At 47.6% G+C, this 20,590-nt stretch overlaps 1 protein-coding gene across 2 annotated transcripts in view; it reads left to right on the plus strand.

Moving 5' to 3' along the window:
- Positions 1–1,796: 1,796 nt before the first annotated feature.
- Positions 1,797–20,590, plus strand: part of NR4A3 (nuclear receptor subfamily 4 group A member 3) — a 29,019-nt gene continuing 10,225 nt past the window's right edge. The window contains exons 1-7 of one of the 2 annotated variants that reach the window (XM_037381876.1): positions 1,797–2,247; positions 4,790–4,942; positions 7,577–8,463; positions 10,694–10,823; positions 11,790–11,962; positions 17,218–17,417; positions 18,622–18,800. In XM_037381876.1, coding sequence (XP_037237773.1) covers positions 7,579–8,463; positions 10,694–10,823; positions 11,790–11,962; positions 17,218–17,417; positions 18,622–18,800 — 1,567 coding nt within the window. In that variant the 5' untranslated portion in view covers positions 1,797–2,247; positions 4,790–4,942; positions 7,577–7,578. Of the gene's footprint in view, positions 2,248–4,414; positions 4,943–7,576; positions 8,464–10,693; positions 10,824–11,789; positions 11,963–17,217; positions 17,418–18,621; positions 18,801–20,590 lie in introns of those variants that run through there. The other variant, XM_037381875.1, reaches the window with a different exon arrangement.

The following is a 20,590-nucleotide window of genomic DNA, read 5'->3' on the forward strand; positions in this document are numbered from 1 at the left end:
TTGCGGGTGGAGGACACCCGGGACCGGCGTCCCCGGGCGCAGCTCTGTCCCCTGCGCAGAGTCGCGAGGGGCAGCCGGGAGGGTGGCGTCGGTGTGTGCAGGGGGTGGGGGGGCTGCGTGGGCGCGGCGGGGTCCCCGCGGGCGGGCGGTCCCCGCGGCCCCGCACTCCACCCCCTGCGCAGAGGAAGCCGGGCGCGGGCGGGGGCGTGGCCCCACGACAATGGGACTCGCCGGCGCTATAAATACCCGCCCGCGTCTATATTTGGTTTGGCCGGATCACAATCGGGGGGCCCAAAAATAGCCCCGCGCGCCCGCCCGCCCCGCCGCCGCCGCCGCCGCTCAATGGGCTCCGGCTCCGCCCCCTCCCCCGCGCGATCCCGATCGCCCTGCACGGGGCCCGGCGGCTAAATTTAGCAACGCCGCTTGCGTCAATGACGCGGCTGCCGTGCGTCAGCCCGTTACGCCCCGCCCCTCGGAACGGGGCCCGCCGCGTCCTGTGCGTGGATTGGCCGCGGCGGCACGAGGATGGCGTTCCGCGGTGACGTGCAGGCGCTGATTGGCCCCGCCGGGGGCTGGCTGCGTCCGGACGGGAAGTGTCGCCGCGCGGGGAGCCCGGCGGCCGGCGGGTTCCCCCGGGGGGGGGGGGGAGCGCAGCGGGGGCCTGGCAGCGGCGCCGGCACGGGAGGGAGGCCCAGCCGCCTCGGGAAGGGGATCCCGGGCCCGTACGTGTCCGCCGAGTCGAGTCGCCGAGGGCCGCGCTGGCCCCGGCCTCCCCTCCCCGCCGCCCCGGGCAGCAGGGCGGTCTGCGGCGGTGCCGGTGAGAGGCCGGTGGAGCGAGAAGCGACGAGTCCCGAGCGGCCAAAGCGAAAGTGTCGCCGCCGCCGGTCCCTCCTCCTCGAGGCGGCGGGCGTGCGCCAAGCGGGGCGCCTCGCTCGCCCCCGGCCCCGCAGCGCCCCGGCGCCCGTCGGCAGAACGCGTGTCGCAGAGCCCGACCGTATGAAGCACAAGCACAGCAAGCAACGGCCATAACGGCCGCAATGACACTCGCAAACGGCCCGGCTGCCGCTGCCGGCGGCAGAACTAAATACAGCAGCGGGCGCGGCGGCGGAGCGGCCGCTGGCGGCGGGGCACCCAGCGCCCAGGCCCGGTGCCCCAGACGAACACAGACACACGCAGGCGGTAGCACGGACTTCCCCGGGGCCGCTCGCCCGAGCGCCCGCTCCCAGCGGCATCGCCCGCAACCTGCTCTTCGCCCGTGCGTGCTGGAAAGTTTCATAAGAATATAAAAAGAGAGGGGGAGGGAAGGGAAAAGAAAAAAAAAAAAAGGAGGTAGGAGAAAGAGAAAAAAGATTAAAAGAAAAAAGGGAAAAAGAAAAAAGTAAAAAGAAAAAAAGAAACGTTTAATAATTCATCCTGAAAGTGCCACTGATTAACCAAGAGCTCTTTCCCCCTCCAGCCACTCCAGGAGAGCGCTGCTGCGTTTGCAAAACAGCACAACACGACCGCTGCTGTTGTTAGTAATAATAATAGCAGTAATAATTACAGTAATAGTAATTTTAATCTGTCTCGGGAGCGACTCGCCCGGCTGTGGCGGGCGGCCGGCCGCCCTGTCCCGCTGCCGGCCGCGCTGAGCGCCCGCCTCATCCGCGCTGCGCGGCTCTGCGCGGCTCTGCGCGGCTCTGCACGGCTCGGCGCGGCACGGTGCGGCGGGAGCGCGGCGCACACACTGGGGCGGGGGGGGGGGGGGTCAGTAGCGTCAGGCTCCCATGGCGTCACTATTGACGTTTCGCATTCCAGCCGCTCTATGGAGAGGCCGCTAGGGCTCCTCTCACATAAATGACGTTCAGAGAGAGGGAGCGGGAGAGCAGCGCAGAGAGGCGCCTCCGTCCCCTCTCTCCGCGCAGGCACACGCGCACCCCGGGGCACTCGCACCGGGGACACGGGCGCAGGTCCCGGCCCGGCTCCCGCCGCACACACACAAAGGCACATCGCGGCGGCGGCGGCTCGGCATCCCTCGCCCGCCCGCCTGCTCCTTCCCTCCCTCCGCCCGGGGACGGGCTGCTGGCTCCTCAGGCTTTTGCAATCCTTTTCCATGCCTCGGGATAACGCACCCTCCGGACCTGCAGCCGCCGGGAGTCTCCGGGGTTTTGTGTCTCGGGTCGTGCCGCTGGACAGCGCCTACATGCGCCTTTAAGGAAGCGGGCACCTACAAACTAGATGTAAAGACGGAACCTTCACAGCAACCGAGTACGTATACGAATGAACGGGAGCAGCTGAGGGAGAGGGACAACGCGACGTGTCCCCACTCCGGGAAAGTTGCGCTGCCGGGGTAGATGCTCGGGAGATGCCGTCGGCGGGCGATGCGGCTCAGCCGACGCGCTGCCGTGCCGGGCTCTCGCTGAAACTTTTCCCTCTCCTCCGCCCCCCCCTCCCCCCCCCGCCCCCCCCCCCCCCCCCCCCCCCCCCCCCCCGCTCCGTGGATGCTCATTTGCCGCTCGGCTTCCGAGCCTCCCGGGCGTCTCCGCAACCCCCGCCGTGCCCGGGGCACCGCCGTCCCTCGCAAACGGGAGGGCTGTGGGTGAGAGGAGCGGGAGCCGGAGCCGGTGGTACTAAGGTATTTCTGCTAGTTGTTGTCATGGAAATGATGCTGCCGGCGGCGGCGGGGAGTTTACAGCGCCGGTGATGAATGGCAGTAATTTGTCTCCTTCCTTTAACCGCGCTTGGGAAATAGGTGGTTTTGCTTGCAGAAGTTCGAGCTGTCTAATAGGGGCGGCGGGGCAGGTTGATCTAATCTCACCCCGGGAGAGAGCAGCCCCCCTCGGCAGCCCGAAAGAGCTCGCCCAAGAGGTAATTGCTGGAATGTGACATACTGTATTGAAATGAGACGGGATCTTTGCTCGGCACGTCTGCCCGGCATCTGCTCCTCGGAAATGTGCACTTTTCCCTTCGGAGGTCAGAAGCCGTAACGAGGGGCCGCGGTGCCCCGGCACGGGTGGCCCCGTGCGGGGAGCCAGGGCTGCCCCGCTCCCTGCCCCGCCGCGCCGCTGCCTTCTCCCCCCCCCCGAGCTGCGAAATAAGTTTCAGTCTTGGAAAGAGGCGAGAAAGAGTTGGCTTGTGATACTGTGTCGGGGGACAGTTATGGGGACGGCATTATCGCGATACTCTGTCCCGGGCGGAGATGCGGCTCACCTTCGCGCGGCTAGTTAATAACGCTGTTATTTAACTTGCAATTTTTGGAGACGATGGATTACGTGCGAGGGTATTTCCCAGGGAAAGGGCGGAAAACGCTGTTTTCTGGGGGTGGTGGTGGCGTGTTGGGATCGGATTTTTTTTCTCCAGAAAATAAAAAAAAAGTTTGGGAATGAATCGCTAACTTTTATCCAAGCCGCTTCAATCGATTACATTCTTCGCCCTATTTTTCTCTCCTCCGTGGAGACCGTTGTGTGCTGGAGTCAAGCCCCGGTAAAAAAACAATGGACTAAACCAGACCAGACGGTTCCTTCGGAGGTGAAATCTCACGCGAGCTCGTGGATGTTTGCTGGAGTGACCGTGCGGCTCGGGGCGATTCCTCCCCCCCAAAAAACAAATCGCGAGCTAACCGGCGGTGGAAATCGAGCTCAAAACTTTTTAATTCAATGGAGCTTCCCCCTCCGCGGTCCCTCCCGGGTAAATGAAGGTTTCGAAACTCGCCTGAAGAAGTCACAATCACAATGGAGTATTTCACGGTTTCCTCCTCGTATTACAGGGTGGGGAGGGGTGTCACTCGGGGCTGAATGTAAAGTGCACGGAGGAAGAAAAGAGCTTTGACAAGGGTAGTTATTTCCTCCTAATTTACAGCCCTTACGGCGCTGCGCTCCTGGCTCGGGCGGCTGCAGTCCGAGGGGTGTTGCATGGTTAAAGCGCAGCGAGTGTCTCTAGGTAACCGGCGGCCCGGGGGGTGGAGGAGCCCCAGGGCGCTCCGCGCCGAGCGGGAAGCCGCCTCGCCGGAGCTCGGCAGGGAACAAAACCCTCGGGAAGAGAAAGGGATGAGCTGACAATCACTTAACATCCCGGGAGCTGGCGAGGGGTGGGGGAGTGGGGGGATCAAAGGAGAGGGGAGCGGGGAAGGCAATGGAAAAAAGGACGAGGAACGGGAGAAGGAGTCGCCGGGGAGCGGCTCCCGTGGGCAGGGGCCGGCGCCGCCGCGCATCCCCCGCGCTGCCGCGGAGCCCCCGGGCCGTGCTGGCAGAGCCGGGCGGCTCCTCCGAGCCGGGGGTACGCGGCGGGGCCGCACTCCCTCCCCCGCGCCCACGGTGGTGACCGCGGGGCGTCCCGCGGGGCCCGGAGACGCCGCCGGTTACCGGGCTGGCAGGGTACCCCTCGAGCTCGGCAGGTACCGCGCGTAGAAACTTCCAGCCTGCTTCCCGCCCGTCCCTCCTCCCCGGGAAAAGAAAGTTCCCGCGGGGAAGCGGACGCGCGGGGATGCTTTGCTCCGCTCCTTGGAGTCACCCCGCCCGAGGCTCTCCTCTTGCCTTCCCTAGGCTCCTTGCTCGGGGAACTAACCGGCAGCTCCGCTGTCCCAGCCCTCTGCTTTCTGCCTTTTGTGCGATGCGGGGGCGGGAGCCGGCAAAACCGCGCTCCCCGCCCGGCCGCCCCTGCCCCGCCGCGGGGCGAGGCGAGCGCTTTGCCGTGCGAGCACGGGGGAAGGTGCCCCCGCGTCCCGCCGGGGAGAGGCGGGGGGGCCGCCCTCTGCCCCGCCGGGCACCGCCGCCCCCTGACCCTGCCTTCTCCCCCCGCCGCTGGCGGACAGAGCCCGGGTCGGAAGAGCGCCCTCAGCCGAGGCCAGGCCCCAGACCCGCCTCCGCAGAGAGGTCCCAGCCGGCACCCACCCCGCCGCCCGCCGCCGCCGCCGCCGCCGCCCGCACCTCCAGCCCCACCATTCAGCGCGCAAGATACCCGCCAGGTAAGCTGCCGCTCCGCGGGGCCGGGCGGGCCGGCGCCTCCCGGCAGGGAGGAGGAGGAGGAGGAGGAGGAGGAGGAAGGGGTGTGTGTGTGTGTGCGGGAGATCCTGCCGCGGCCCCTACCCTTCCCAAATCCGTTCGGCATCATCGGTCCCCGGCGTCCCGTACGGGGGCCGAGGGGCGTTTGGATCCCAAATGGATCTGGGCAGCGCTCTTAGCGATGCCGCGTCAGGGCACATGGCGGTGGCAAGCCCCCAGCCCGAGATGTGCCGGAGTGAAGGGGAAAATGGGTGGGATGTTGGCGTCCCTGCGAGGAGCCCAGCTTCCCTGGCGTGGACCTGGGCATCCCGCACGTCGAGCTCTCGCAAAGGTAGCAGAATAACGAGCTCCGAATGTCCCTACCATCATTTGGGCATTGATGACAGGTTGCTCTTCAATGCGCCTCCTGTGGGTATTTGGTGTTCTTTGGGGGTTTTTTTTGTTGGCTTTTTTTTTATATATTGTTGGATAAAGAAGAAAAAATGCCAGGTTATTTACTTTGCTGGGTAATTAATACTGGTTCTCTAAGTGGAAAAGTAGGGGTTAGAATTAGTCAAGTGTGCTGGCAAAGGGCAAGGTAGGAGGAGTCCTGCAGAACCAGGAGAGACCAGACCTTTAGGTTAGGGATATTTTTTCTGTCCTGAGGTCGAACTTATTTTAGACTTCTGTTTTCTTACTCCACTTTGCACAGAATTCAGTGACATAACCCTGTTATGCTCAGAAGAGCACAGAAAAAAACATAATGATCTGTTTCCCTGAACTCCTGCTCATTTTCTAGGCTAGCAAAAAAGCCTTTTTCCTTCACAGGGCTGTGTATCAACACATCCACTTGTGACATTATCTGTCCGCTCGCTCCGTTGTATTCCTCAGTCAGTTCTCAGTGGAGGTGTGTGGAAGGAATGTCTTTCTCTTTTTACCTGATTAAGCACTAATCACTATGTTTTAACAGGCAGTCCTTTAACAAATGATAATAATAGGACTTGCCATTAAATGTGTGTGCGTGGAATGGCATGGGCAGAAACTGCTAGGGAAAAAAAAGAGAACGGTAGAAAAATACATAAATAACATTGGGAGGCAAGGCTTGTGAAAGGGTTGTCCTGCTTTTTACTTTAAGCATTTGGATTTACAAGCAGGAAGGTCTTAATTTCAGCACTATTTTTTTCTCAGTTTTTAATGTTTTCTGGAGAAGAAGAAAGATATGAATGGTTTGTGACAGGACAATAATTGAAATATCATGCTTAGTTCAAACATGTTTATCTGAAAAGCAGGCAGGAAAGAATTAAAAGTTGATTTAATACAAATTATTTGGACTCCTGCATGCCAGGCTCAAGTGAATATTTTAAAATAGTAAGTGTAGGGAGTTCTTAAAATACCGAGGAAAACCTCATTATTTTCAAGGCAGCTTTTTTTTTTTTTTCAGTATGAATTGTTTCTCAAGTGCTTTTGGAATACAAATTACCACAATTAAGAAGAGATGAACTGCACTTAATTTTGATATACGTTTTCTCCATATTTACTTTTCTCTTCACAACAGAATGTATACTAATTGATGTGTTTTATTCCTCTGCTGTGGAACCAAAACACACCATGCACTTTTAGTTTGGGTTGCAAATATTGGGCTAGAGTCTCCCAGTGTTTAGTCAGGCAAACCTCAGATGGATTGCAGAACTGGGTCCATTATTTCCTGAGAGCAGCAAAGGAAAGAGCAGACTAGTAGGAAATGTAAAAGAAAACCAAAATCAAATCTTTATAGCCAGACACTGTGTTGCTTCAACCATCCCAGCTATTGGTGAACCACATTAACTTTTATGACTAATGGATAAAAACTATTGTATTAGCAGCCTCAACCTTGCTTTCCCATGAAAACAGAAACAGAAATACCACATACTTTTTCTCTTACATTTTTGCAATTTTAAGGGTATGTTGTACCACCCACTTTTTTAGGAGAATGTTGTACCACAGATAAGCTTTGAAACTACTAGTTAGGCAGCAACCTTAAATTATTAGCTGACCAGAAATATGCTTCAAAGGCCCAGAGCTGAGTAAGCAAAATTGATGTTTGCAAGTCCTAAGCAGCAAACACTGTGATTTGAGCCATTCCTGTGGCATGCACTGCAGATGCTGTTTCTTTTAAAATAAATATAATTTTTAATACTATGCATTTGATAATCTTGTTTACCCTTCGTGAAAATTTTACGGCACAGTTGCGTGCATACTGAGATAGATTTAGAGCCACAAACTGTTTTCATTCTGCTTATCTAATTCTCATTGACACCTATGTATATTAAGCAGCAGATGCAGGGCAGCTTGAGATGGAGTCTTCTCTCACTGACGCTGGTATAAATTCACGTTGTTCCCGCAACTAGCTGAGAGCTGGCTCCCTAATACCTAATGCTTAGTCGATGCCCCATGCCTATTTCTTGTTGAAAGGCAAAGACTCGAGGCTGATTTATCTGTCGCCTGTCCAGGCCAGAGTGGGAGTCGGGTGTCTAGCTCCGTGACGTGTGGGAAAGCTTCTAGGAAAGACGTTCACAAGGGCCTGGGCCGCAGCCTCAGTGTGCTGGACTTGTTGCTAACGTTGCCCTTTGCCCTTGCAGATATGCCCTGTGTGCAAGCGCAGTATAGCCCTTCACCGCCCGGTTCAAATTATGCAGCTCAGACCTATGCGTATGGCTCGGAGTACAGCTCAGAGATCATGAACCCTGACTATGCCAAGCTGACCATGGACCTGAGCAGTACCGAAATCACCGCCACTGCCACCACCTCCCTTCCCAGCTTCAGCACCTTTATGGAGGGTTACTCTGGCAGCTATGAGCTCAAGCCTTCCTGCCTCTACCAAATGCAATCTGCCTCCTCTGGCCAGAGGCCCCTCATAAAGATGGAAGACACGCGGCTCTCCCCATACCAGCCCTCACTGCCACCCTCCACGGATGAGGGGATGCCCAGCACTTCCATGTACTTCAAGCAATCCCCGCCCTCCACGCCCACCACGCCCGGCTTCCCCTCTCACCAGAGCCTGTGGGATGAGCCCCCGCTGCAGCCCACGCAGACCTGCCTGCCGCCCAGCCACCTGATGGACGCCGCGCCCATGAAGACCGTGCCTCCGCGCTTCCCCCTCTTCCACTTCAAGCACTCGCCCCCCCACACGCCGGCCACGGCCACACACATGTGCTATGACCCTGCCTCCCTGAGCCTGCCCCTGGGCTCCGACAGACCCGCCGCCAGCCAGGCGCCCATGGAGGGCCATTCCTACGGGCTTCACCTGGCCAAAAGGCCAGCCACCTTAGCCTTCGCACCGCTCGGCCTCAACGCAGCCACCTCCAGCCTGATGGGTGAGAGCAGTGGTGGCGGCAGCAGCGGCCTCCCATCTCCACCCAGCAGGAGCTCCTCATCCGGGGAAGGCACCTGCGCCGTCTGTGGGGATAATGCCGCCTGCCAGCACTACGGGGTACGGACGTGTGAGGGCTGCAAGGGCTTTTTTAAGGTGAGAGCTCTGCTGTTTGCTCCCCTCCCTGCTTCCCCCAGCCCCCCTCCCTCCCCGCCTGCCCCAGCACGCCCCTGCTCCTCGCCTGGGGAGCTCGGGGTGTTGTGTGTCCAGGCTCAGGGCCCCCAGCAGGGCGGGATGGACACCTACCCAGGGTTTTTGAAGAAGGCCAAAGCGAGCCCTCCGTAGGGTAAGAAGATGAGCCAGTCTCTGCTGAGGAAGGGCTGTGGCAGTGAGCTGGGCAAACCACATCTCCGGTCTGCCAGCATCCCCCAGCGGAGCACAGGTCACCCCTCTCTGAGCTATAAACTGCATTTATTCTATAGTGAAGCTCACCTGGAATACGTGCAGCCTGGGTTTTACTCAGTCCCTTGTTCCTGTTAAAACTCATTTTGGAGTGAGAAAAGGAACCCTGATATCATAAAAGTCAGTATTTCAGTGGATGGCAGCAGTGCCGTTTGCCGTGCTGGGGCGGTTGGGGTGAGGAGGGCTGGGGGGTCGGCACCAGGAAGAAACTGATTTCATACACGGGACACCCAAGCGCTTCTGGTTTTACTTGGTGGCTGCCTCATCATTACACTTCAGTTGGGGAGCCCAGTGAGTCCTCACCAGTGGGAAGCTGCTTGCAGAGCAGTGACTAAGCACTGCACAGGGTCCCGGTGCCTGATCGGTAACGGAGAAGGCTTTGCAGCTGAATAGCAACACAAATAACTCACGCATGGCAGTTTCTCAGTGGAAACTTTGTGCTTACATTTTTAAGAACGGAATACTCTCTTTTGCTCTTAGATATGGGTGCTTTGTAATTTCCTTTCAGAAAAATGATTTCAGATTGCAATATTATTTTCAGAAATAGCTTGTTTTCAGTGAAGAACTTGGGATATACTTTCGGTGTGATGGTTCTGGGCAGCATGTTTAAGATTTGATGTGTTTGGGGTTGATTTGTTATGTTCCTTCCTGCAAAGACAGCAGTCATGCCCCTGTTCTGGTAAAAGATGGGAATAAAAATAGTCCAAAAATAGTTGGAGGGAGGGCTTACAAGATTTTTTTTTTAATTGTAGACAGAGCTGCTAATGTTACTTAATAATAATCCTTCGACAACATGGTAAAATACCCATCTCCTATGTAACTCATTTGTTATTTAAATATAACTAGAAAAAGGAACACAAATGACCTGGAAATAGCAGCTCTTATGGGCCCGATCCAGCTCTTATGGGCCCGATCCTGCACCTGTGGAAATCAGTACCATATCCTTGATTTGGAGTAGTACCTAGATCTTATTCTGCAAAATTAAACAGTTTTCAGCTCCAAAGTGCAATGAACAATATTTGCTGTGTCTTTTAAATTTAGTACATTGAGGCTGTTATTTGAAAAGGAACACAAATTACAAAATAATATTTATCCATTAATTTAATTGCAGTGAAAGATTTAATACTGAATGTTGAATTGATACATTTGTGCCTGCTCTGATGTCTTTCCTATTAATGCCTTGTTTTGGTGCTAAGTTTTTTATTGATGTATCTTTGATTTTGAGTATGGAAACACATAATACATTTTTGCATCAATATTTGTTACATTCTCTCAAGGCTTACCAGGTTTTTACAAATTTTAAATTTATTGTATGGTTTTAAGATCAATTTAAGGTTAGTTAAATGTATGTGACTACAGTATAATTCTGTGGGTTTTTTCCCCAGGTCAGGTTAGCTTTCCCAGAAATATTTCACTACATGTATTTTGTAGGGGTTTCTGGGTATTTTTATTTTTCTCCCTGATGATTTTAATGGCTAACCAAACCAGTTATTGTGGTATTTGACTAACAATAGTGATAGCAAGAGAAGTACATTGGAGATCATTTTGATTTTATTTTAATAAGGTCAGCAATAATCAAGGGAATGAACCAAGTAGAAAATTGTTCCCATAGGGGTATTAAGAGCGGAGATAATCTAATCCCCAAAGGTAGATGTGATGACCTGGTAATTTCAGATATGATTTTATCATTCAAAGTTGCCTGTCTCTAGAGACTTGCTTCAGAACAATCCTAGATGATTTTCATTGTCAGCAGCTAACACTAATAAAATTGTTTTTCCTGCAGGCTAGTGTGTTAGGAAATTAATTTTATCTAATTATATGAATTGCACTGTCGCTTTTCATGTTGTAATTAAAACACATTTTGTCAGGTTCTGAGTTGTTCAAGAAACAATCAGTTTACTATTTTTGTGTTGCATTTTCACAGAGAACAGTTCAGAAAAATGCAAAATATGTTTGTCTGGCAAACAAAAACTGTCCAGTGGACAAGAGACGTCGTAACAGATGCCAGTACTGCCGGTTTCAGAAGTGTCTCAGCGTCGGCATGGTTAAAGAAGGTAAGGACTATTGATATTATCGTCCTAGACACTGAAATACGATGTTTAATGAATCTGTGTGTATATGTGTGTGGACATGGATGCCTTTACAATTAATTTTACACTGATGGGATTCATAACTTACCCCCAAATATGTGTATTTATGTAATAATGTATTGATCTTCTTTTTTTCACCCATATTATCATATTTAGACTTTAGACCCCAGAGTTCAAGAACAGCAAGGTCACAAGAGGATAATTTGACACTGGACAAAATGTCTCCTTTATTAACTTTGAACATTGTTCGATAATGCTGTTGGCTTCCCTTGTTAGGTTACTGGGGGCTGCACTGGCTTGTGTGCATTTTGACATAGGATCTTGCCTCATTCCCATAAGCTGATTGTAAATATGCAATTAATTTAAATGGAAACCGGATCAACTCATTAGTCCCAATTCTGCAAATATTTAAGTATGTGAGTAATACTCTGTGAGCAGTCCCATTGCAAATAGTAACATGTACAATATAACCTATATAGCATGACCATATTTTTTCAAAGGCTTCAAGAAAGCTGGAATTACTTTGCATATATGACTCTGCCATTTAAAAGGTGCACCATTAGTAGGAACATTATAATATGTGTTTCACCTTCAGTTTTCTTTCAGCAGTAGAGTGAATTAGCGAGTGTGTGTGTGTGTGTGCGTGGGCACACATCCACAGGCACACAGATGTGCTGGAAACAAAGCATGAACACTGGGAACACAGCTGGGCTTTAAGTAAGCAGCTACATTGCTGCTTATGATCATAGGTCTGATGCAATTTTGGTATCGTTTGTGTTCCTTTGCAATCAAAGGCATCGGGAGCATGTGCTGAAAATGGAGATGCTCTTATTTTTCCTGGTCTGGCCACCGCAAGAAAAGCAGGTGTTCATTCTGAACTGTCATTTGCTGGTTTCTTCACAACTGATTCCCTTCTTATTTTTTACCTAGTCGTCCGTACCGACAGCCTGAAAGGGAGAAGAGGTCGGCTGCCTTCCAAACCAAAGAGCCCCTTACAACAAGAACCCTCTCAGCCCTCCCCGCCTTCTCCTCCCATCAGCATGATGAACGCCCTCGTACGAGCTTTAACCGACTCCACACCCAGGGAACTTGACTATTCAAGAGTATGTCTCACTTTTTTTTGCCTGTTTGTTTTCCACATAGAAATGATTTGCAAAATGCATCTCTACTTACCAGTTGTTCTGCTAAAATTGAATTAAATGTGAAATTTGGATGAGGGTAGAAATTTGTCCAGCCAGCCATGTCTTTTCATGGTAGGTGGATGATGAGGAGCAAGAAGGTGCAGTAGAAATTACTGTTAGTAACTATTCATCATGAGGATCTCAATCACAGTGTTAACTGCTGTATATTCCATGGGTGAGTGACAGCAAAAATGCATGGATAAGTAGAGCATTCTTCCTGCAAAAGGCTGTGCCAAAACACTAGAAGTTACAATACAATCAATTAATCTACCAGATTCAGGAGCCGTGCTCCTACATCCAGTATCTTAATTTCCAGGTTCTGAAGGCTAAAATCTAATAGCACTTCCCTAATATTCATCCTAATAATAACTGGATGGATAAGGCCATTTCTATTGACATCAGTAGGAATTTTGCCATTATTTAAATGGGACCAGGGTCTGGCTTTGAATACTCCGGTATGACTATTTCTTCAGTAAAATTCACATTTGTAAAACAAACCTTTAAAAATTAAAATTCTAAAAAATTATCTCAGCAAAGCTTTACCAGCTTGTTCTCTAATCTATCATATTCACCATTTAAATATTCATGGAATATTTTGAAAGCTTAAAACCCTGTTCTATAGTTATTAAAATACAGCATTGGGGTGGCTTGTTAAATACATTTTTAGGCAGGTTGATATAGGAAAAGAAAAAAATACAGCTGAGGAAAAACAAGATCAAATTCCTTCCCCTTAATGAAATATGATTAAATCAGAGACTGTAAAAAACTACAGCTGTACTCAGAGAACATCTACATTGACCATTTATCACTTGTTGCTAAGTAATATTTAATACTAAAACATATTTCATTTTAATTATATAAAAATTACATTATTCTATTTTAAACTATACTTACATGTCATTTAGCTATTTTAAGCATACTGTAGCATCTTTTCTTCAAGCTAATCTGTAAGTTTACAATCATATAATTTTCCCAATTATTATTAAGATTCTAGCTGTTCAGTATCTGACAGCCTTTTAGGGGGAGAATGCATTAGCCATATTTACACGTATGTTAAGTTACCCAGAATGTCTCAGGGGGTCATTCTGCAAATACCGAGGTGTGTGATGAGCTGTGCTCTTTGACAGAAATCTGCTGGGTTCCACAGAATTGCAGGCATATAATAGCCCAGGCCATGAAAGTGGTATCTAACCTTGTGTACTTATTTATTTATAGATATAAAGTTCTTCTGTATTTACAAAAAAACTGAATGAAAGCTGTGTATTTTTATGTGACTTTTTTCTTTGTCCTGCAGTAATTATTTCTTCTTTAATGAAAACAGTCCATAGATCTAACTGTTGAACAGTTCTGTTGGATGTTACAGGAAGCATATGATTGACAGTAAATTAATTTAGTCTTGGTAGCTGAAAGATTAAGTGTGATTGTCTTTTAGGACATATTAATATCTAAGTTTTTCTTTAGAATAAAATATGTAATAGTCTGTTATGCTCAGCAGTACTGAAAAGACAAAAATATGCTAGAAGAAATGAATAAGTTCTTATGTTTTTCATAAAGCATACTTACTTTGAAAAGTTAAGGGAGATCAGAAACAAACAATGTAAAAACTGAGATTACCTAAATCAAATATGCTGTAAACACACTGCAATGCTAAAAAAAACCCTTTGAAGAATAAACCTGCACCCGTAAAGACTAATTTATGGCATGTTCGGTTAGGCTGTGACCCTGCTGAGCACCACAAATGGATAGGTAGGGAAATCTGGCTTTGCAGTCCGTCCTAACACTTCTGCAGGCAAGACCTCAATATTTAGAATGGTCTTCATGTTTACAAGCTGTAATGTCTTGACTGTCTTAAAAATACTGATAAGAGTTTCAGAGAGGAATGGGTACCCCTTCGCGCTAAAAAACCCTATACACACAAAAAAAGGCCAAAACCCAACCCCAAAAATAAATTACATAAGCTATGAATTTTCAACCAAAACAAGGTTGGAACCAGTTCTGTTCAGAACATGGCTACTTTTCACTTCAGCACTGGTTTTAACTTACCAGTCCACAGCAATGGTATATTTAGGTACTTGGTTTCAAAAAGCAATTACTAGGAAGAGAATTTGGTTTGTGAACTCCTTAAAGGCCAAGGGCCGCAGTCTGGTCTCACACCTGTTTTACTGGTACAATTCCACTCCTAAGTAAGCAAGATGAGAAACAGACACTAAATCTCGCTGTCCTTACTCATGCAGAATAGCCACCAACTTAAATAGAAATGTTGCCTTTTTGGAAGGAGAGTGCAGCATTTAGGTAATAATATTCCCCCTACCACCCCCCCACCCCCCTTCCCCAGCCACAAATTAAAGCAAATATTGGGGCTTTTGGAAAAACAAGCGTAGCTCCTTGTCTGCGCAGAGGAGTTACTGTCAGGCTTTTGCAGCTGTAACAGCTGATGGAGATCTGATGAAAGCAGGCAAGGGGTAGAGTTATGTTGTGCTATCAGGCTTCCCAGCATCAGCCGTTCTGAATCTCTTTAGATATACCATACAAGTTAATGTTGCTTCCTACACGTGCAGCCCCCTCCTTGAGTAACAGTTGGGTTTAATGTAATTTCCAAGGGAGCTCTGAGTGAGGGAGGAAAGGCAGAGCTTTTTCTTCTGGTTTTCTCCTGGTGTGACTCCAGTTTGTACAGGGCAGGTTAAGAAGTGCAGATCAGAGCCTTTCCATACTGTGGCCTCCTGACCAAGGGCAGACTTACCAGCTGTCTCGGTTGGAAGTTAGGTCAAATATCACCTTTTCTCAAAGAAATAGCCACAGAAAAAAGCCACAGATTTTGGTGCATGAAACAGAACCATATGTAATGATTATGGTTACTTATATACTTGTAAGTCTGTTACAAGTAAATAATACTTTATTTTAGCTATTCTTTGTAGTAAGCAGTGACATTGCAGCAGCTAAAAATTACACAATTGCATAAATTTTTTTACCTTTCCTCTAAAATTGCTCTTATGGGATAAGCTATAACAACAAATACAGGTTATATATTTTTTAAATGCATTTAATTAAGTGCCCCACATGGGCCGTACTGTAGCATTGACAGTTACGTGACATAATGCAGCATTCAGCTTCATTAGAAAATGTTAAAACTTTGCCTTACTTTTGCCAAAGGAATGTTTTATAAATACTTGGAACAAACTAATACCTGGCATAATTATGCTGACTTGTGATGAGTTATATTTAGAATGAACTTAGGGTAGTATCTTTTTTCTTTTCCTTTTCTCTTCCTTCCTCTTCACTGCCTAAAGGATCAAGAATGTGTTTTGCCTTAACAGTACCTATGGTGAGGCAGGAGTTCCCAGCAGCCTGTTTGGTTTCACCATGTAGAAAGGAGTTATAGTGAGCCCTGTGCAGCAAAGCACATCTCCCAGAGCCAAGATGCACACTGTCATGGCTTGCTCTGCAGCTTCATTTTAAGAGGGTTCAGAATATACAAGGCCTCTGAAAAACCGTATGATAATTTGCCACCCACTAATCACCCCAGTGCATCTTGCTGCAGTCCAGTGCCAGGAGTAGTTAATTCATACTGGTTGAACATCCTCAAGTGCTCCACGCAGATGGGGGACTGAGCACGTAAATGGTGCAGCATACTGCTGCTCCCCATCCTTTCTGTATTTTGGCCTCTGTGTGCTTCACTGTCACAGGATCCTTCAGAGTAGCTGGGGCAGAATTTGTCTCCACATAAACTTTATAAGAGGGATCGCATGTGTTTCACTAGCTGACCAGGCATGTGAGCTGGAGTTTACCATGAGAAACTCGTGCAGCTAGTGTTGGGTAGGCAGAACCCAGAGTTATTCAGGGTAGCACCAGTACCCCAGATATGGCCAGAGGTCTCCAGGATTGCTGTGGTTCTCCAGGAAGTCAGCGACTCTGACACTGTGTCCGTCGTCCCTTACCTACCACCAGCAACCAGCTCCAACTAGGACAGGCAGAGTACAGGACACCTACTCGAGAAGTTCTGCTTGCCGCCTCCCTCTCTTTCCTGCGTTCAGGTGACTTTTGGGTTGCAGTTAGGAGCTTGGGTGGTATCTGCAGCCCAAGTGGCACACCTGTAATTAGGTCCTCCCAGGCTGCCAGTCCACTGTTACTGATTGGGAAAGAGATGTGGGTCTTTCTGCTTCCACTCTGGCTTGGGGAGTTGCTAGGAAGCCCTTTAGGCTGATGGGCTCAAACCCTAACTGCGTGTAGAAAGTTGTTCCCAAAGGGTGTGCACACTTCTTTCAGCCATGGGGACCATCCCAACCTTGCCTGGGCTGAGTCCCAGAGAGAGGGTGCATATGAAATCTCTCCCAGAAATAACCCACCAGATGTCTGATGATGAGGATGTTACAATAAATGCCAAATTATTCAGTTCCTGCTCAGAAACGCAGCAGCACTTTCCAAGTGTAGAATCGGACTAAGCCACGAAAGCTCCTGTTGTATTTTCTGCCAAGAGAGAGAGAGAGCAATGTCACGGGAGTGACAAGGATCCACTGGTGAGGAAGTAGGAGATAGCGGGGAGGGAGCTTTCAGAGGGTCATGGGAAAGCTGAGCCTGTCGAATGGTTGTCTGGAAGAGTTATGGCCGCATAAGCAGGATAATAGGTTCTCCTGGACCCTAAATGCTTCTCTTTGAAGGATAAGAGGTGATATGGGGCAGCTGTTTTACTTTGAACCAATTCTGTATTCAAATGAAGCAATGCTGCATGTGTCAGATAAAACGTGATTTATCTTACATGGCTCTATCACTGTCAGATAAAATGCGGTTTGAGAGGTTTTGGAAGAAATTGTGTTTTGGACATACTGAGACAAATTCATCAATGGGAAAAGTGTTTAATTGTAGTAAGTTAAATAGTATTCCTCCTCTAGTATGATGGAAATTATGCTACCCACCAGGTTCCTGTTTCTGTTTACTAATAGCATATAGGTACTTGTAACGTGATAAACAATTTCTATATACGTGGAAATATTTTTGCAATATACATCTGAATAGCAAAATGCCTGCAGGTAGTCGAATGGGTAGATAGATGTAGACCTACTTACTATGATAATAATACCAGCTTTGCCACAGAAGGAAATGTTGTTGGGCAAGTAACACCGTATGTTTCACAGAATGCCCTTAAATGCATATAACCTTGCTTTCTGTGGCTTTCATTTTAGTACTGTTCCACTGATCAGGCCGCTGCAGGCACAGATGCAGAACATGTACAACAGTTCTATAATCTTCTGACTGCCTCCATTGACATAACTAGAGGCTGGGCAGAAAAAATCCCAGGATTTACTGACCTCCCAAAAGAAGATCAGACATTACTCATAGAATCAGCTTTTTTGGAGCTGTTTGTACTAAGACTCTCCATCAGGTAACTATTTATTTCATTTCCTCTTGAGCTGATGTGAAAAATCATCCATCAAAATATTTTTAAGGAATAAATGTGGTGCTATCTTTGAACAGTGTCAATTGTGCCAAAAAACCCACAAAACATCAGCAATGTCTGTATCCAAAGGATATGGTGTTTAATTTGTTTTATGCTCCAGGAAAACCAAGAAAGTGACTTAAAAGGAGAGCATAGGTCTCGCTAATGTGTTTCTTTTTATTTGATATACCGCATCCTCTTCTTCCATAGTAATCGAAATTGATCCTCAGGTACTATTTGAGCAAGCTTGCTTTGTACTCATCAGCATAAACTATAGAAGAGCATCTTCAGTATGAAAGTTTTTTCCTTTTCCTCCTTCTTTTGTGCATGCACATCATTGCCATCTGTTTTTGAAAGGGATGAAGCAGATTTAAGATCTTGTTCATATCGTTTTTCTTATTAATACTAAGTCATTTAATGGAGTGAGAAGTCGTTTGTCAGTCTAGCACTAGTTAATACACTTTACCAGAACCACTTCCAGGCATTGGGAAAATCCCAGACCGGTGATTTGAATTTTGCCCTTGTTTCTTTAGGATGAAAATGACCTTTGCATGCGTTTTTTAACAGGGATTTTGGCAGTGGGGAGGGGAAGGAGAGGAGAGTTTGGCTGTAATCTCTCTCTTGCACACAGGTTTTCATATAAAAGAGTTTATGACATTATGTATATTGTGGTGCATTATTGCACGTATTTTCCATTGTTTTTTCCTTATGAATTTTTACAATCTGAAAAATGCAGATGAGACGAAGAAAATGCAGAGTTGCAGAATCTCTTCTTTCTCCAGCTTTTACTAGTTTTGTATTTCAAAATGCGCTCACTTAATATTTCTTTGGTTCAAGCATACAGTATTTAATGTAAAATGTCTTCTCTGTTTATGCCTTTGGGCAGGACCAAAATCTTAACTAATTAGACAGTCTACACCACATGCTACAGCTAACCTCAGGCTTATAACTCTACCAAGTAAGCAATCATAGAAGCTTGTTTGTTGTACTTTGGCCCCAAGGGAGAAGCATATTGTCAAACGTGAATGCCCACATATGTCTCAGGATAATATGCTTTGGATTTTAAATGACAGACACTTCAATATTGGTTATGCATTTTGCTATAAAGTAGAAGATGCATTTATAATTTTTTGAATTATTTTTATTTGAGGTCTGATACTGCTGAGGATAAGTTTGTATTCTGCAATGGACTCGTGCTTCATAGACTTCAGTGCCTTCGTGGATTTGGGGAGTGGCTCGACTCTATTAAAGACTTTTCCTTAAACTTAAAGAGCCTTAACCTTGATATCCCAGCCTTAGCAAGTTTATCAGCTCTAACTATGATTACAGGTAAGTGCTCCTTTGTTAATAGAAACCTTCAGACTAGTGCTTTGCTTTAATGTAGATTCAAGCAATTTCAGGTAACTTAGCTATATTCAGGGTAAAGAGTATGAATTTTATGCATTGGAATGACCATGCTGAAATTGTGGACTGACATTAGGCTGTTAGATACCCCTATTAAAATGAAATCTGTTTCTTCACCGTTTCATTGTTTTCCTGGACTAGCCTCTAGAAAGCAAACTGCTTCCAAGCAAATTGTGTAGCGCCTACAAAAATGTTCAAAATACTTGCTGAATTCCCTGAAAAGCCTAATGAAATGACCAGAGCTAGGTCTTCTGTGTAGCAATACTAATATCGAGGTAGCTTGAGAGCTAGAAGTTATACAGCTCATCTCTCAGCAAGATAGCTAGACCAGAAAGTGCTTCACAAGGGCAGGCAGGCTGTTTCTGGTAGCCAAGCTACTGCGGGTATTTCATTTACTGCTTTTTTGAGAGAGAAAATTGGAGAGGTCAGTAAGAAAAAAATCCTCTTCTGCATTTGTATAAAAGCTTTTGGGTGTGCATGTGACTGTATCACCCCTTCTGGCTGCTGGGGTGAACGGCAGGAACTAATGTTGGAATCTGCCAAATCCGGCCAGCAAGTACAAAATGGGGAAGCATAACCTTATGAAGTCTAATTTTCTCATTCCTGAAACAACAAAACCTCTTGAAGTACACACTGCATGCCTTGGTCTTCTTGCAATTGAAGAGGCACGGCTGATGGAAGCAGGAAGGGAGCAAGGGAGTCTGACAACCATACAGCAGAAGTCAGAGCAGCAGTCATTTCTACAGAGAACCTCACACTAATTTCAGAAAAGCTGGTAGTGCAGCTGTGTCGTTAGTGTGAGACAGGGCTTCAGTGTGCCTTGAGCTGGACCTTACCAGGGATGCTGTAAGTTCCACTGGGATGGATATTGATTTCCTTCTGCATTTCAGGTATGCACCAGTTTGCAGGCAGTGGCCTCAACAATATCAGCTGCAGTCTTCATTTTACCTAGGATGAGATGATGCTAGGGAAGCACTGAGATAAAACGTTCAGTGGCAAATGTGAAAAATAAAATTGGCCAATTCCTGCTGGCATTTTTAGAGCCAAGACTTTGGCATTAGAATTTGCATGTTACGCTTCCTCCCTGCATTTTGGTGAAGGGTTAGTGTATGTGTGTAACTCTTTGTTTCTTAAGAAGAGTATTTTCAGGTGTTTGAGTAATTTCTGTTCGTTTCTTCTGCAGGTGTAAAGGGTACTTTAAGGTCCAGGTTCTAGTTTCTTTGATAAAATGCTTAAGTCCAGAATAACTCATTGGAGTTGTTTTGTTCTGTATGAAAAATTTTCAAAAGGAGTGATATGTTAAAATGAGAAAGAAGATACCAACCTTATTTTTTTACTCCTGTATATAATATAAACATCCACTGACATGTGTTCAAGCATACTTACATATATATATTATAAATACATATATATGTATGTATGTATATACATACCTATGTACCTATATAATACATATCTGTATGCCTATGCATTTAGATATCTATAAACCAAGGACAGATGCTGTCTCTCTCCATATATGTTTACATACAGGCACATAAGCTCACACATACATAGCACATATCATTAATTTCGTTTATTTACTATATATTAGATGTGTCTTTTTTAGATAGACACAGATAGCTTGTTCTTGATTTATCTTCCTGGGGACTGAGAGGTTGCAGGTCAATGAACAGGATCCTAGCAAGCTGTCTAAGCGAATATAGAAAAAGCTATTG

The sequence above is a fragment of the Falco rusticolus genome, chromosome 3 (assembly GCF_015220075.1).
Source record: "Falco rusticolus isolate bFalRus1 chromosome 3, bFalRus1.pri, whole genome shotgun sequence".
Classification (NCBI taxonomy): Eukaryota; Metazoa; Chordata; class Aves; order Falconiformes; family Falconidae; genus Falco; species Falco rusticolus.